The 14677-nt window shown below is 42.9% G+C and overlaps 1 protein-coding gene across 1 annotated transcript in view; it reads left to right on the top strand.

The window, feature by feature from the left end:
• The window catches only part of LOC100773302 (ankyrin repeat domain-containing protein 26), a 33526-nt gene that overhangs the window by 5699 nt on the left and 13150 nt on the right, over window positions 1-14677 (top strand). Inside the window, exons 2-5 of the mRNA XM_027405050.2 lie at window positions 145-304; window positions 4795-4853; window positions 5271-5370; window positions 8496-8707. Coding sequence (XP_027260851.1) covers window positions 145-304; window positions 4795-4853; window positions 5271-5370; window positions 8496-8707 — 531 coding nt within the window. The remainder of the gene's footprint in view (window positions 1-144; window positions 305-4794; window positions 4854-5270; window positions 5371-8495; window positions 8708-14677) is intronic.

Below are 14677 nucleotides of genomic sequence, written 5' to 3'. Positions count from 1 at the left end.
GAAATTGAGCCATTGGCAAAATGCTTACATCTTTACTTTCTAAGTGTAAGTCTTTTGGAAAAGTTCTAAATGAGAAATGAACGAAACTGTACTGGATAGTAATTAATAATCAGGTAATTTCAATAAAAGCATCTTTAATTGCAGATTTGCCTCACAAGGAGAGAAGACTTTGGTAAATGCACAGTTGCCTTACGGCAACATGGAAAACTCAAGAACTGAAAGACAGCAATACCTTGAGAAACTTGATGTGACACACCCTGAAATGTGTCCTTGGGCAGAAATTGAGGAAAAAACTTTGAATGAGGTGAATTAATCTTTGGTAAAATCTCATATTTCTGACTTTTTTTCATCAACATAACCTGTAACACTCCCTCGATTTGACACATATAGTTGTGTTTTGCCTATGGACAGGGACACAGCCTGAGAAATGTGGTGTTTGTCACTTTCACTTGAGGAAACCCTACAGTCGTGTGCTCTCACAAACTCTGTGCTTGCACAATCCCTGTACTCTACCACAGCACTATGTCCAGAAGTCTGGTGGGACCACTGTGTACATGTGGTACATGGAGGACCAGAAAAATTCTGTGGCATGTGACTTTTATTGAGACTTGAAATGTCATCTCATCCTAAAAGTAAATAATGACAAAGTTTTTGATTTTTGTTGGTTGTAAATCTTGGCATACAGTGGATGCTTAGTGTATATTTTCTGAATGATGGCATGTAAGGTAAGCCAGGGGCAACCAGTACCAGCATCTTGCCTGTGAACCTGTAACAGTGGCCACACCCCTTTGGGCGTGGCTGCAGGCGGACAGAAGTGAAAAGACTAAAGCTTGAGGCATGGTCTCTCTCTCATGGTCTCTTTCTCTTGGGTCAGGGGATCCTATCAGAAGGGCAGAGAAATGCTCCCCCTGTTATTTATTATTATTTGTATAAGTGTTCCCTAATAAACACCCATTTGTCATTTATCTTGGGTCTAGTGAAATCATTACACCCTGGTCTTCAGCAACCCCTAGGATAAATGTCAGTTTAGGCATTTTTATGCTAAAACACAGGCTTACTTAGCTTTGAAATTATAATGATGTTAGTTAAATGTTTTATAATGTGATGTTAATTCCTGGTAATGTCTCTGCCTACATGAAAGAACTTCTTTTATTCTTTGATAAATTCAGCTGCCATTCAAGAAATTAGAATCTGAATAATTGTCTTAGGGTTTCTATTGCTGTCAAGAGACATCATGATCATGGCAATTCTTATAAAGGAAAAACATTTAATTGGGGTGGCTTCTGTTTTTAGAAGTTCACCTCATTATCATCATGGTGGGACATGGTGCTGGAGAAGAAGTTGAGAGTCCTATATCTTGCAGGCAATAGGAAGTGGTCTGAGACACTGGGCAGTATCTTGAGCATATATAAGAACTCAGAGACCACCTCCACAGTGCCACACTTCCTCCAATAAGATCACACCTGCTCCGCCAAGGCCACACCTCCTAACAGTGCTACTCCATTTGGAGGCTATTTTCTTTCAAACCACCACATTTCACCTCCTGGCCCCAAAGGCTTGTAGTCATATCATAATGCAAAAATACATTCAGTCCAACTGCAAAGTCCCCATAGTTTATGACAGTCTCAAACTTACTTAAAAGTGTAAAGTTCAAAGTCTTTTCTGAGATTCATGCAATCTCCTTAACTGTAATCCCCTGTAAAATCAAAAAAAAAAAAAACACAACAACAACAACAAAAAAAACAGACCACACACTTCCATGATGTAATGGCACAGGATATACTTTACAATTCCAAAACATAGGACAGGGAGGATCGTGAGGAAAAACTGGGCCAAAGCAAGACTGAAAAAACCAGCTGGGCAAACTTCAAACTCTTCCTCTCCATGTCTGATGTCAAAATGCTCTTCAGATTTCCAACTCCTTTTAGCTTGTTGACTGCAACACACTTCTTTCTCTTGGGCTGGTTCTGATCCCTGTTAGCAACTTTCCTTGGCAGATATCCCACGGCTCTAGCATCTCTAATATCTTGGGGTCTCCAAGGCAATCCAGACTTCAACTTCATAGCTTCATGCAGTGGTCTCTCTAGACCTCCATTTAGGGACACCCTTGATACATGCCTGGCCTCAGTGGCTTTCCTTAGATGTAGAGGCAAATTCCATAATCCATTTCTCTTATCAGTAACTCCAGAACCATGTGGCTGAAGGTGCCAAGTTCTGCTGCTTGCTGGGACTGGAACATGGCCCCCTCATTCAATTACATCTTCACCAGCTTTCTGTTTTCCTTCACTGACTAAATTGGGCTGTACCTCAACTTGCTCTGTAGACCAGGCTGGACTCAAACTCAGAGATATGCCAGCTCTGCCTTCAGAGTGCTGGGACTAAAGGTGTGCACTACGACACCCAACTCTAAGCTTTTCTTTAATTCCAGTTGGAAATTTAGCTGGGTGGGATCTTTCCCTGAGGTCACCACTTCCTTTATTACATTTCTTTATCTGTTTATCTCCTTGAATAGGGGATTTTGCCCTCCCAGGCAGATGAATTCATGGCGCCATCTATCTGCCTTTCCTCATGCTGTTCTTTCTGGCTTTTCCATGTTTACTATCTGGCCTCATTTATTTAGGAGCGGCTCACCATTTTCTGTTCCACAAAGCCTTCTCCAACTGGACTGGTTGTCCAAAGTCCATCTAGAACTTGTCTGTTCAGAACAGTTTATCCTTCAACTTTACATTGATTTAATTATTTCTGCACGAGAGAAAATATTGTCTAAAATGAATTAACTTGGGAGGAATATTAGATGATATATGATACTTTTTACTTAAATTAAAAACATATTTGCCTAAGGATATATATCATACCACCATTTTTTTCTGAGGACAGTGAAGCTTTTGTTTTTAATATATTCTGAGAAATTTAGTTTAAAATCAAATGCACTTAATGAATAGGGGACATTATTTAATTAAATGCTTCTGTTAGCCTCAAAATGGAAACATGTATACCTACATTCCTTCTTCATGTAGCCAGAACTAGAGATTGTAGATGCTTAGCACATAACTTGTGGAAAGCCCCTGTAGCGGCTTCTTTTATACACCATTCCACAACAGCTTAACACTCATGGGGTGTGGCAAAGCAGCCTCATGTGTCAGTGGTTGGGACAGACTGAGGACCCTTGATTTCACAATAGAGTCCATCGGTGGCTTTAGCCTACTCCTGGGTCATGTCACTTCCATGTCCCTTATTCCAGTAGATGTCATTTGCACTGTACTACACTATGACAGTCTACAGAGTGGTCCTAAGATCCTAGGAGGCATGGGCTATTCTTAGTGGGCAGGAGTACTATTGTCCAGCTATTGTGTGGCTTTTTCTGTGGAGATGTGACTAAATGTCTATTCAGCCTAGATACAACAACAATGACATACTAAAAGAACAATGCTGCACAAGATGGGTTGTAGTCAACACTGAGTTTTGGGGATCCCTAGAGTGGCACGGGGACATGGGCAGCTGCATCACTGAAAAGCCCACGCCAGCACAGTGACAGCTCAGACACTCTCTGCACAGCATACAGGCAGCTCTGTGGAAGAGTCCTTTCTCCCACAGGTATTGTTTGACTTCCTGGAGGGAGCCCATGGGTCAGTATATTGTCAGGGTTTTGTGGTCATCCTGCACCTAATTTTCATGAGCTTCTGGGGTCTTGTGATCCCCATTCTCCTCCAGGAAGAGATGTTGTCATCAAGAGAAAACAGCTTTGGTCAAATTTCAAGAAGTACTAAGGATGCATTGGGAATCTCATTTGTCATAGGATGCCACTCTCTCTAAACTGAGAAAGGACTCATCAGGAAGAGCTCTCCGCTCACATATTAGAATATAAAATGTAATCTTGATGATAACGACAGTGGCAGATGTTATATGTAGCTTATAATATGCCAACTGTATATTCCCTAACAATATACTGACAACCCAATGTGGTGGTTTCTTTCAACATCTCCATATCATAGATGAAAAAACCAAGACAAAACATTAACTTGCTCAGGATGCCTCATGTCATAACTGTGGAGCTGAGATGGAGACACATGCATTCTGGCATCTGTGTAGACAGTGCTCCTGAAAACAATCCCATGAGACTTTGCAGTGGTTTAAATGAGAATGGCCCCATAGGTTCATATATTTGAATGCTTAGTCATCAAGAAGTGCACTATTTGAGAAGGTTTAGGAGGTGTGGTCCTGTGGGAGGAAGTGTGATGTTGGCCCATGCTAGGCCAAGTCTGTTATGCCTGTCATCATGTTCACTGCTGTGATAATGGGTTAAACGTCTGAAACTATAAGCAAGCCTTCAGTTAAATGCTTTCTTTTGAAAGAGTAGCCGTGGTCATGGCATCTCTTCACAGCAATGGAACAGCGACTAAGATGACATCTGAGGGAAGCATCATGTTAATTTTTATCATCATTGATATAGCTCCTCAAATATAGGTCAGTGAGGAGATGTTTGGAAGGAAAAAAATACATTATTAATACCACATGGGATTTACTCTACCAATTGTGTCACCTCAAATATCTGATAAATTATAGTTCAAAACTAATTAGCGCTGGGGTCATAAATACTTCTGGAAAAAGCCAGATAGTGTGATATTAGACTTCCCAGGTCACCAGGTCCTGCTGCTGTAGGTCTGCTAGCTCTTCAATTACAGCACGGAGTAACCATGTACGGCATGCAGAGGAATGGTCTGACTGTACTCAGACAAACATGAGATGGACAAGCTTGCTGGTCTAATTGTAACTTTCCCCTTTTCTTTGTCCTAGTTGCAAGAAGCACTGGAGATGCTAAAAGCTGCTGACACAATGTGCCGTAGGATTCAGAGGTATAACAGCATGCAGCTCGCAAAAACAGCTGGAGTGTTTATGAGGCAGAGAGGCAGAGTAGTGTGAGCCCCGCATCCACTCGAGCAGTGGTGCATGTGTGGAGAGCCGATGCAAATTTTATGCTTCCAGTCATTTGACTTGCATAACATAATTGCATGGGGCAGGGAGTTAACTCAGCGGCAGAGTGTATGCTTGCCTGCATAACGCCTTGGTCTCATCCACAAGCACCACAACAATAAAGGGAGAAAGCAATTATTCACACAATCTCCAAACTTCACAGCACAGCCAGGAAAATGATTCATCTACCAAATATCTTGTTTTCCAAAGAGTTTGCAAAATTACTTTTAAGGCAATTATTTAGAAATCATGTGGTATTTAAAATTCACCTGTGAGAATAATTCCTTTAAAATGTTTAGGATTGAACTTGAAAATTCCAACTTAATTGTCGCAACGGAAAAGCAAGCAAAGGAAATGGAAGCACTCTGGGGAAAAGTGTTAAGTGCAGGAATCAATGTGGTAAGTCAGTTTCATTGGTTTCTCATTAATGTCATTAATATGGAAGAGATGATGTTGTTTCTCGGGTAGTACTCCATAAGAGTATGTTATCTGGTATGAAAAGGCATATTGATAAAAATATTTGTATCAATCATGTTGCTGCTATTATTAGTAGAGATGTAAGTCCTCTGGCTTTATAGAAATGGGCTGAACATAACAAATGATTTTGGTGTAATTTTTAATAAGAGACAGTGGTGGTCCTGTTTCATGTATCAAACCATTGATGGGCACAGCCATTGATTTCCACATTTTGTTTGTCATCCACAGTGCTGCTTTGGACACTGTTGTGAATACGTCTGAGACTCTGATAAAAGTGTTTAATAACTCATGCATTTAGCAGCGGCCACATGAGGAATTCTGCACTTCTCTGATTGCCAGACTCTTACAGTTAGCTTCTATACTAGTTTTGCTTTCTGTTGCTCATAAAACATGGACTGTACAGGCTGGTTTTGTGTGTCAACTTGACACATGCTAAAGTCATCAGAGCAGGGAGCCTTAGTTGAAGAAACACCCCTTGAAATCCTGTCATAAGGCATTTTCTGGATCAGTGATCAGTGGGGGAGGGCCCAGCCCCCTGTGGGTGATACCATCTCTGTTCTGGTGGTCCTGGGTTCTATAATAAAGCAGGATGAGCAAGCCATGGAAGCAAGCCAGTATGAAGCACCCCTCCATGGCCTGTGCATCAGCTCCTGCAGCAGGTTCCAGCCCTGCTTGTGTTCCTGTTCTGACTTCCTCCAATCTGGAAGTGTTAGACAAATTAACCCTTTCCTCCCCAACTTGCTTTTTGGTCATGGTGTTTCATCACAGCAATAGGAACCTTAACTAAGGCTTGGACCAAAGCCAACCTGGGAAGAAGAGCATTTATTTCACTGTAGAACCTCCCCAGTCACAGTCCATAACTGAGGGAAGTCAGGGCCAGAACTTAAGGCAGGAGCCTGAAGGCAGGGATGGAAGCAGGGACCATGGAGGAATGCTGCTTGCTGATTTGCTCACCATGGCTTGCTCAGCTACATTTCTTAAGCAACCCAGGCCCACATGCCTAGGAGTGCTGCACCCTTTGTGGGATGGGCCCACCTATATCAATCAGCAATCCAAAAAATGCCCCACAGACATGCCCCAAGCCAATCTGACAGTGAAATTCCTCATTTGAGAGTTCCTCTTTCCAGATATGTAAAGGAGACAACTAAAGCTACTGTGACAGCTTTGGTGAATAAATGGCTTACAATTTCTACTACTTGTCAAGAATAAATACTACATCTTATGGAAGCATTTTTGTGCCAGAAAATTGTCCTCCCCTCCCCCTTTTGGAGTTTTAAAAAGAAAAATTGTGTCAGTAAAATAAAAAAAATAGACATGGTTTCTTGGTTGACTTGGACCTTGGACCTAGAGTAACCTAAGACTCCTAGCACTGACATTCATCAGTGTCTGGGCTTTCCAACCATGAAACAGTCTATGTTCCTGAAAAATGGTTGTATTGTTAATTCCACTGGTCAAGAATAAGACCACTACCACTATTTAAAGTCAAATTTGAAGCAAGCTTTATTTAAATACTGGCCAGGTGGATGGGCTCGGGCCAGGTGTCACATAAAAAATGGCCCTATGTCACAGTTTGCAGCAGCCTAAGTATTTCCTGTCAGGTCCAGTCAGGGGCAAGCATCCATCCTGATGTACCTCTGGCCTACATCCAATCAGAGGTAAACACATAATGTGACATATTTCCTGCCAGGGAACCTTGAGCACACCCAGTGCAGATGGGTCAAACAAACTAGTTCAGGGGAATGAAAACAAATGGCTTGTTATCTCCCATAAACAATAGCCTCCAGCATTTCAGGAACTATCTGTCTTTGGGCAAGGGGCTTGTGGATCAGAGGTACTTTTGTTTCATGGATCTCTTAAGCATAGTAATTAAAACTTAAAATGTAACTGTGGCTCTCACAATTATCACTAGGATTGAAATATGATTGCTATAAAATGAAAGGTGTGTTACCTATGCACCAAGCAGATGCTCTTGGCATCTTGGCATTGGTGTTTTTCTTCCTGGAAGCTGACGCCTGTTGCACTGTGAACACCACATTGGACCAGTTGCTCTCTGTAATGGTTAACCTTGACCACCAACTTGATAGGATCCTTAACCACTTAAGAGACAAACCTCTATCCATGCTGTGAGCTGTTATGTTAGTTAGGTTAATTGAAGTGGGGAGACCTACCCTAAAGGGGACAGCACCCTGTCAGGCCTGGGATCCTAGACTGTATACAAAGGAGAGAAATCTGGGTACCATTCATAGCTCTGGGCTTTCTGACTGTGGATCCTTCCACTGTGACTTCCCTGACATGATGGACTGAAGCTTCAGACTGCAAGCTAAAATAATCCCTTTCTCCCTTCACTAATACACCCTCACTAACAATTTTATAAGGTTACAATAGCTAGAGATATGCAGACCCATTACAGACACATTAGTGGAGGGACATCTGTATTGACTGTTTTCGTTGTTCTTGTGGGGTTCCTGGGATGGAACTCCAGAAACCTGTTAGCTCCTTTTCAGGTTGCAGTGTTTGTGATTAAGATTTCTGAATGGGTTTATTATCTTTGGAATTATGAAATTACACAGGAACTAACACAAGGTGATTTATGGCTGAGGATGAAATTGAACTTGTCTAGCTTGAGCCAAGGTCGGCTTTCAAAGCATAGCACTCGACACCCACAGAAACCACACCCCCCCCACAGTGTGCATCACAGATATGTATTAGTTGTATTTAATACAGTTGATACTGAAGAAAAGTATTTGAAACTCCAGTACTGTTTTTCTTTATGGAGTTAATTTTTCGTTAGCATGCAAAGAAACCATGACATTTTCATGGTCATATGTCATCATTGTTGCTGCTTTTTTCCCAGACCCCACTGCCCTCCCTGTGTCCCCTTACTTCCTTTTGCTGGTCACCTTATTTTCCCTGGAGTGTCTCTTCAATAATGTATGTTCCATGTCTGGCATACTTACAGCTGCTGAGTCATGAGTGTGAACTGAAAAATCTCCAAGTAGCTCCCTGCATTCTGATGTGTAAACATCCACCTTTGTAACTGGTTTCAGGTGGAGGCAGCACCCAGAGGAGATCCAGGGAAGAGGAGGAGGGCGGACGCTGCTACCCTGTGGAGTCAGGCAGAGCTGATGAAGCTGGTTTCTGAGCTCTCAAAAATGAGAATGCAGGACGATTCTTGTAAAATGGAAGTGGAAAAATACAAGGAGCTGTATCTGAAAGAACTGAGAAGCAATAATGCCTTACTCTCGCTTCTTCCAAGTAGGTGAGTGGGAGAGAGAAATGCTGCAAACCAATCAGTCTCAAAGCCTTGAGTCTCTCCTGGAAAGAAAGCATTGTTGGGACTGAAGCATAAATCTTAGTGAACCAGGTTCCTGGGTTTGTCGAACGCGAAAGCTAAGTGGATATTGTAATTCTGGGAAGACTTATTGACAAATGAACTTACTTTGAAATGTTAATCCAGGACATTTCTGACTCCTGCATTCTTCATGGTACATCTATTTTTCTACCTTAAGTATTCTCAGTTAATGTAATCTATTGATTTTCAGGTGTTTGTGAAACTCTCTAGTTACCACGATTTATCATTATAACTTAATTATCAGTGTCTTTAATAGAGAAATATTGAAAGTGTAACTACTTTTGGAGGATTATTACCTAAACCCAGGCTGTCAAGTGCTGCTGACACTACTGCCCTGGGCACATTCTGTCATTGATAGTTTAACTTTCCTGTGGTTCAGTGTCACCACTAGAGGGAGCCACAGAGTGTTGGCCTTCAGCGTTTTTTCTCTCCTGGAAAGAAAGCATTGTTGGGATACAGGAAAAAGACCATCCCTGAGGGGAAGGGAAGCAGAAGTCCCAGCTGGTTAGACTAGTTTCTTGTTCTATGTGGGCACGAGTGTGTGACTAGCAGAAAATGCAGCCACACCTCGCGACCTTGGTAAGGTTAGACCTAACTGCCCGGATGCTTCAGTTTCATATTCTGTCTGCCTCTTGGCCTCTCTTAGACTCTGAATTCCTCCTCAGTGGCAAAGGCTCTATTTCTTTGGGAGCCATGGACAGAGGGCAGGAGTGAATGCTTTGGGGTGTATGCCCGCCTTCATCCCCTCCCAATTCTTGTTCTTTTTTTCTTTTCTTTTTCTCAAAATTGTAACCCACCGAGGCCAATTTTTGCTGCCCATATCCTCAAGGAATTGGGGCCATCTGCCGGAGGATTGGTCTACCTACTAGGGACGACAGCCTTAAAGAAAACCGATTCCCCCCTCAGAAGCCATAACTGTCAGTAGCTCCTCTGGTGTGGGGGCTTGAGAATCCTCCCCCATGCATGCTGGGGTATTGACTGCCTTGGTCTTGTTCAGGCCACTGTGAGTTCAGGAGGGCAGCAATACTGTTTGCCTCAGCCCTCCCTGACCTCGGGCTCTTACTGTCTCTCTGATCTGTTCTGCGATGGTCTAGGAGTCCTGTGGGGAGAGGTTGATAAAGGTGTCCCATTTGTGGCTTAGCACTCCATTGACTTATTCTCCATAATTTGGCCAGTTGTGAGTTTCTGCATTAACCACCGTCTTCTGACCATAGGAATTTTTTCAATGAGGTCTGAGAGTTGCACTAATCTATATCAATTTACAGGGCAGTTTGATACTGTGTTCACTTGGCGAAATAATGGTAGGGGTTTTACCTCTTGGGGCCTATGAGCTCCCCAACCATCGGTTCTTGAGCAGATTCATGGTACCACACATGTTCTCTTGTGAAGTAGATCTGATTCAGAAAGTGGTTGGTTACCCACATAATTTGTGCCACTGTTGTTTCCATGGGCACATCTTGCCATGTTGACCATTAGTGTAGCTTGCAGGATTCACAGCTGGGTAGAGACAGATGATGAGTTTTCTTCCAATCAACCTTCTGGTCCTAGGAAAGCTAGCCAGTGGGAGAAAGCTTCCCGGTAGTGCCAACTTGATTTCTCAATGCTATTGTGAAAGGGGTAGTTTCCCTGATTTCTTTCTCAGTCTGTTTGTCTTCAGTGTGTAGGAAAAATATGATGTTAATCTCCTAACCTGTCACATTGCTGAAAGTGTTCATTAGCTTCTAGGAGTCTCTTGGTGGAGTCTTTGGAGTCTGTCATGTAGAACCATGTCATCTGCAAACAGGAATACTTTGACAGCTTCGTTTCCTATGCGTGTCCCTCTTACTTCCTTCTCTTGTCCTGTTGCTCTAGCAAAGATTCCAAGCACTGTTGAACAGGAGAGGCAAAAGCAGACACCCTCAGCCTTGTCTTTTTCTGTGGGAGTTCTTCAAGTTTTTTTTTTCTACTCCCTATAATCATGGCTATTGGTTTGCCATACTTTGCTTTTATTTTTTGGCATGCATTTTCTCCATCCATAGTCTCTCCAGGGTTTATCACAAAGGGATGCTAGATTTTATGAAAGACCTTTAATGCACCTAAAAAGATGATCATGTAGTTTCCGTCCTTGGATATATTTATGTGGTAAATTGCATTTATTGATTTACATATGTTAAACCATCTCTGCATCCCTAGAGTGCCCCGAAGTGAAGCCTACTTGATCATGGTGAGACTATCCTATCATTCTCCTCCTTTGTCAGGTCTTTATCTGGTTTGTGTGTCTGGCTTCATAAGAAAGATTTGGAAGTGTTTCTTACTTTCTTATTTTATGCAATAAGATAAAAAGAGTATTGGTATGTATTCTTTGAAGGTCTGTAGAATTCTGTGCTGAATCCATCTGGGCCTTTTGGTGAGGAGATAAATTTGAAACTTTATTTTTATCTCTCTGTGTATGAGTGTTTTTCCGGCATGCATGCATGCGCAACCCATGTAAAACTGGCACTGAGGACAGGAGGGGCTTGCCCTGGAACTAGAGTTATAGTTGTGAGTTACCATGTGCATGCTGGGAACTGAACTAAGGTCCTCCATCAGAGCAAGCACTCTTAACCACAGAGCCATCTCTCCTGCCCTACTTGGGAGGTTGTTTCGGGAGATGTTCAGATAGATGGTCTCTTCAGCATAAATATTTTTTAACTTGTATTGATTCTTTGTGGATTTCATATCATGTATTCTGATCCCACTTTTCTCCACATCTTCTCCCATCAGCTCTCTTCCCTTACCAACTTCCTTGCTGAAACAAAACCAAATTTACTTTAGTCTATTCATCTTTACTTGCCAGTGTGTATTGCCAGGAGTTACTGGTCTGGCTCAAGGCTTCCCTCTGGCCTCTGCTACACTACTGATAATGGGCTCTCACTGGGACTCCTGCTGTTGTCCTGTGGAGATCCTGCTGTATTGGATCTGTAGGGTCGTTCCCTTTACCTGCTCCAATAGTTCATAGATGAGGTGATATTGGGGTGGGCCAACTCATAGCCCTAGTTCTGGGCCTGGGTGGAGGGGAGCTCTCCAGCATGGCCTCAGCTAGCTCACCCAAGGCAGCCTGAAGCAAGGAGTGGGGCCAGTTCTCCTGCTCTCAGGTCCTCAGATCCAGGTCACCCACACTCACATCACCGGGGCCAGCTCTACTGTTTTGCCCAGGCAAGGAAGGTGCTAGTCCCTCTCTCCCGATTGCTACAGGGAGCATGGTAGGTAGTGGGGTGGGGGGAGGGTCAGCTCTCCTGCTCTCATGCCCTCAGGGCTGGCTCACTTGCATCCCTGACAACAGGGTCAGCTGTAGTGTACTGCTCTTGGCAGCAGCCCTGGTCTGGAGGATACCATGACCCTAGTTGACAGCAGTGGCCACTCAAATCAGCTTGGTCCCGGGGATAGCGGCATAGCCCTCAGACACCAACATGGTCACAGGTTGCAGCCTAGTCCCTGGGCTTCCATGAGTCCCCAAGTGGCTTCACAGGAGGGGGACATCAACTAAGACCCTGGCAGCGGCAGGAACACGGCCCCAGACATGGTCTTTGGCAGCAGCCTGGGCCAGGATGTTACCATGGCCCAGGTAGTAGCATAGGACACCCAGATTGGCATGGCCTTTGTGGCAACATGGCCCTCAGACATCAAATGGCCCCAGGTAGTGTCTCAGACCTCGGGCCTTCATGCTGCCCTCAGTGACAACAGGAGTCACGAACATCAACACAGGTCCCCTTGGCTGCTTCAGGGCCTCAGACCTGGTCCTTGGCAATATCCCAGGCCCAGATATCACCTTGAACTCAGGTGGCTAGCAGGCCATTCACATCAGCCTGTTCCTAATCACCCTCACCTCTTCAGATCTGCCTCTATCCTCAGCCCAAGAACCAGGGCTCTTGGTTGGGTCACAGATGGCACTTAGTTGAGTTCTGCCCACCCCAGACACAAGACATGGCAAGGAGCTGTTGCTTTTCTTCTCTCAAATGCCCAGTCCTAGAAACCACAGGCAATGCTTGGTATGATGGTGACCAAGAAGTCTGGGAGAAGTGGGGAGCCATCTGTGTCTTCTACTGGCTCAGGCCCAGATGGGAGATTTTTAGTTACTGCTTCTATCTCCTTTAACCTGATTTTATCATGGAAATTTTCTCTTTCACCTTCAATCACTATAGTGTTATCGGGTATATTAAAGCGACATTTAGGATCGTTCAGGTTTTCAGATTCAAGTCTTTCTTGCTTTCATGGTTTGGATTGACAACTCAGTGGTAACTTTGGTGGCACTGCCTTTGTATGTGACTTAGCTCTTCTCTCTTGCAGTTTTCAACATATTTTCTTTGTTTTGCACATTTAGTGTTTTAACTATAATATAATGCATGGAGTTTCTTTTCAGGTTCTTTTGTGTTCTGTGTGCCTCTTGAATCTGGATGGGCTTAGATTTGAGAAATTTTCTTCTGTAAGTTTCTTAGAACCATTTCCTATGCTCTGTGCATACAATTCTTCTCCTTCTTACATGGCTATGCTTTATGTCATGTGTTTTGCCTTTCCTGAAAACCCTAAAGCTCTTGCATATTCAGTTCATACATAAAGAATCTATACCATGACCTGATCTGAATTATCAAGTGTGTCTTCATATCCTGATACTTTATCTTCCACTATTGGTGGAACTTCTTCTTTGACCTATTGTGTTTTTCCTTTCCATCAACATTTCAGTTTGAGTTTTCTTTAGTACAGACACATATTTATTACTGTATCTTCATATCATTCAACTGTTTATGTTATCTTAGAAAATATATGAGTCCTTGTAGGCAGGGTTTTTCTGTCTCACCAGCCTGCTCCAAAATAACTACACAGATACTTACATTAATTATAAATGCTCAGCCTATAGCTTAGGCTTGTTACTAGCTAGCTCTTTCAACTTAAATTAACCCATATTTCTAATCTAAGTTCTACCACATGCCTCATGTCTTGTTACCTCATTTTGTACATGTCCTAATTGTTCTGCATCTGGCTCACACCTTTCTGAATCTGTCCTTCTTCCCGGTATTCCTCTGCCCAGAGAATCCTGCCTAGCTATCAGCCCCATCAGCTCTTTATTAATCAATGACAGTAATACATATTCATATTGTACAATAAGATTGTTCCACAGCAGGTCCTTTTCGAGTTGTTTTCAACCATATTTATATCATTCTTTTGTATCCTGATTCTGGAGTTTCATGTAAGTCATTTTTATTGAGGGGTCATTGCTATTAAATTGTATTTTAATTTTTATGTGCATAAGGGTTTTTCCTGAATGAATGCATATGCATTACATGCATGCATGGTGCCCATGGATGCCAGAAGAGAGATCCCCTGGAACTGGAATTACATATTTCTGTAAACAGTCATGTGGTGCTGGGAACTGAGCCCTGGGTCCCCTGGAGGAGCAGAAAGTGTTCTTAATCTTTGAGCTGTCTTTGAGGCCCAAGACTGGTAATTTTTAGAGGAGTTGAGTCATCTTGATTTTTAATGTTATTTGTGTTTTTGCCCTGAATCTGCCCATTTGGGGTTAGATTGCTAGCAAAGATTTCTTCTTTATTATTATTTTAATTTGAGTTGCCCCCTCCTCCTTCAGTGGACTTGTTTGCAGTGTTCAGGAGAGTCTAGGCCATAGTACAGTTGTGTTTGTCTACTAGACTGGTGTTCTAGGAACCAGACTCAATCTCTCGCCCACCCCTGTAGTTGAGTACCACCTGCAGCAACAGTCAGTATCCTATAGTTAAACCACTCTGCAGGAGACTACAAAAACAGATACTTGGTAAATCTTAATTGGTTTCGGGAATAAGGGAACCCAGAAAGCACTGTGTATGCTAATATGTTAGAATGGGTGGAAAGGAAGAGGAAAGTGGTAGG

This window comes from Cricetulus griseus, chromosome 3, assembly GCF_003668045.3.
Source record: "Cricetulus griseus strain 17A/GY chromosome 3, alternate assembly CriGri-PICRH-1.0, whole genome shotgun sequence".
NCBI classification, from domain to species: domain Eukaryota; kingdom Metazoa; phylum Chordata; class Mammalia; order Rodentia; family Cricetidae; genus Cricetulus; species Cricetulus griseus.
Note: the sequence above shows the minus strand (reverse complement) of the source record. Positions and strands in the feature narration are given on the sequence as shown.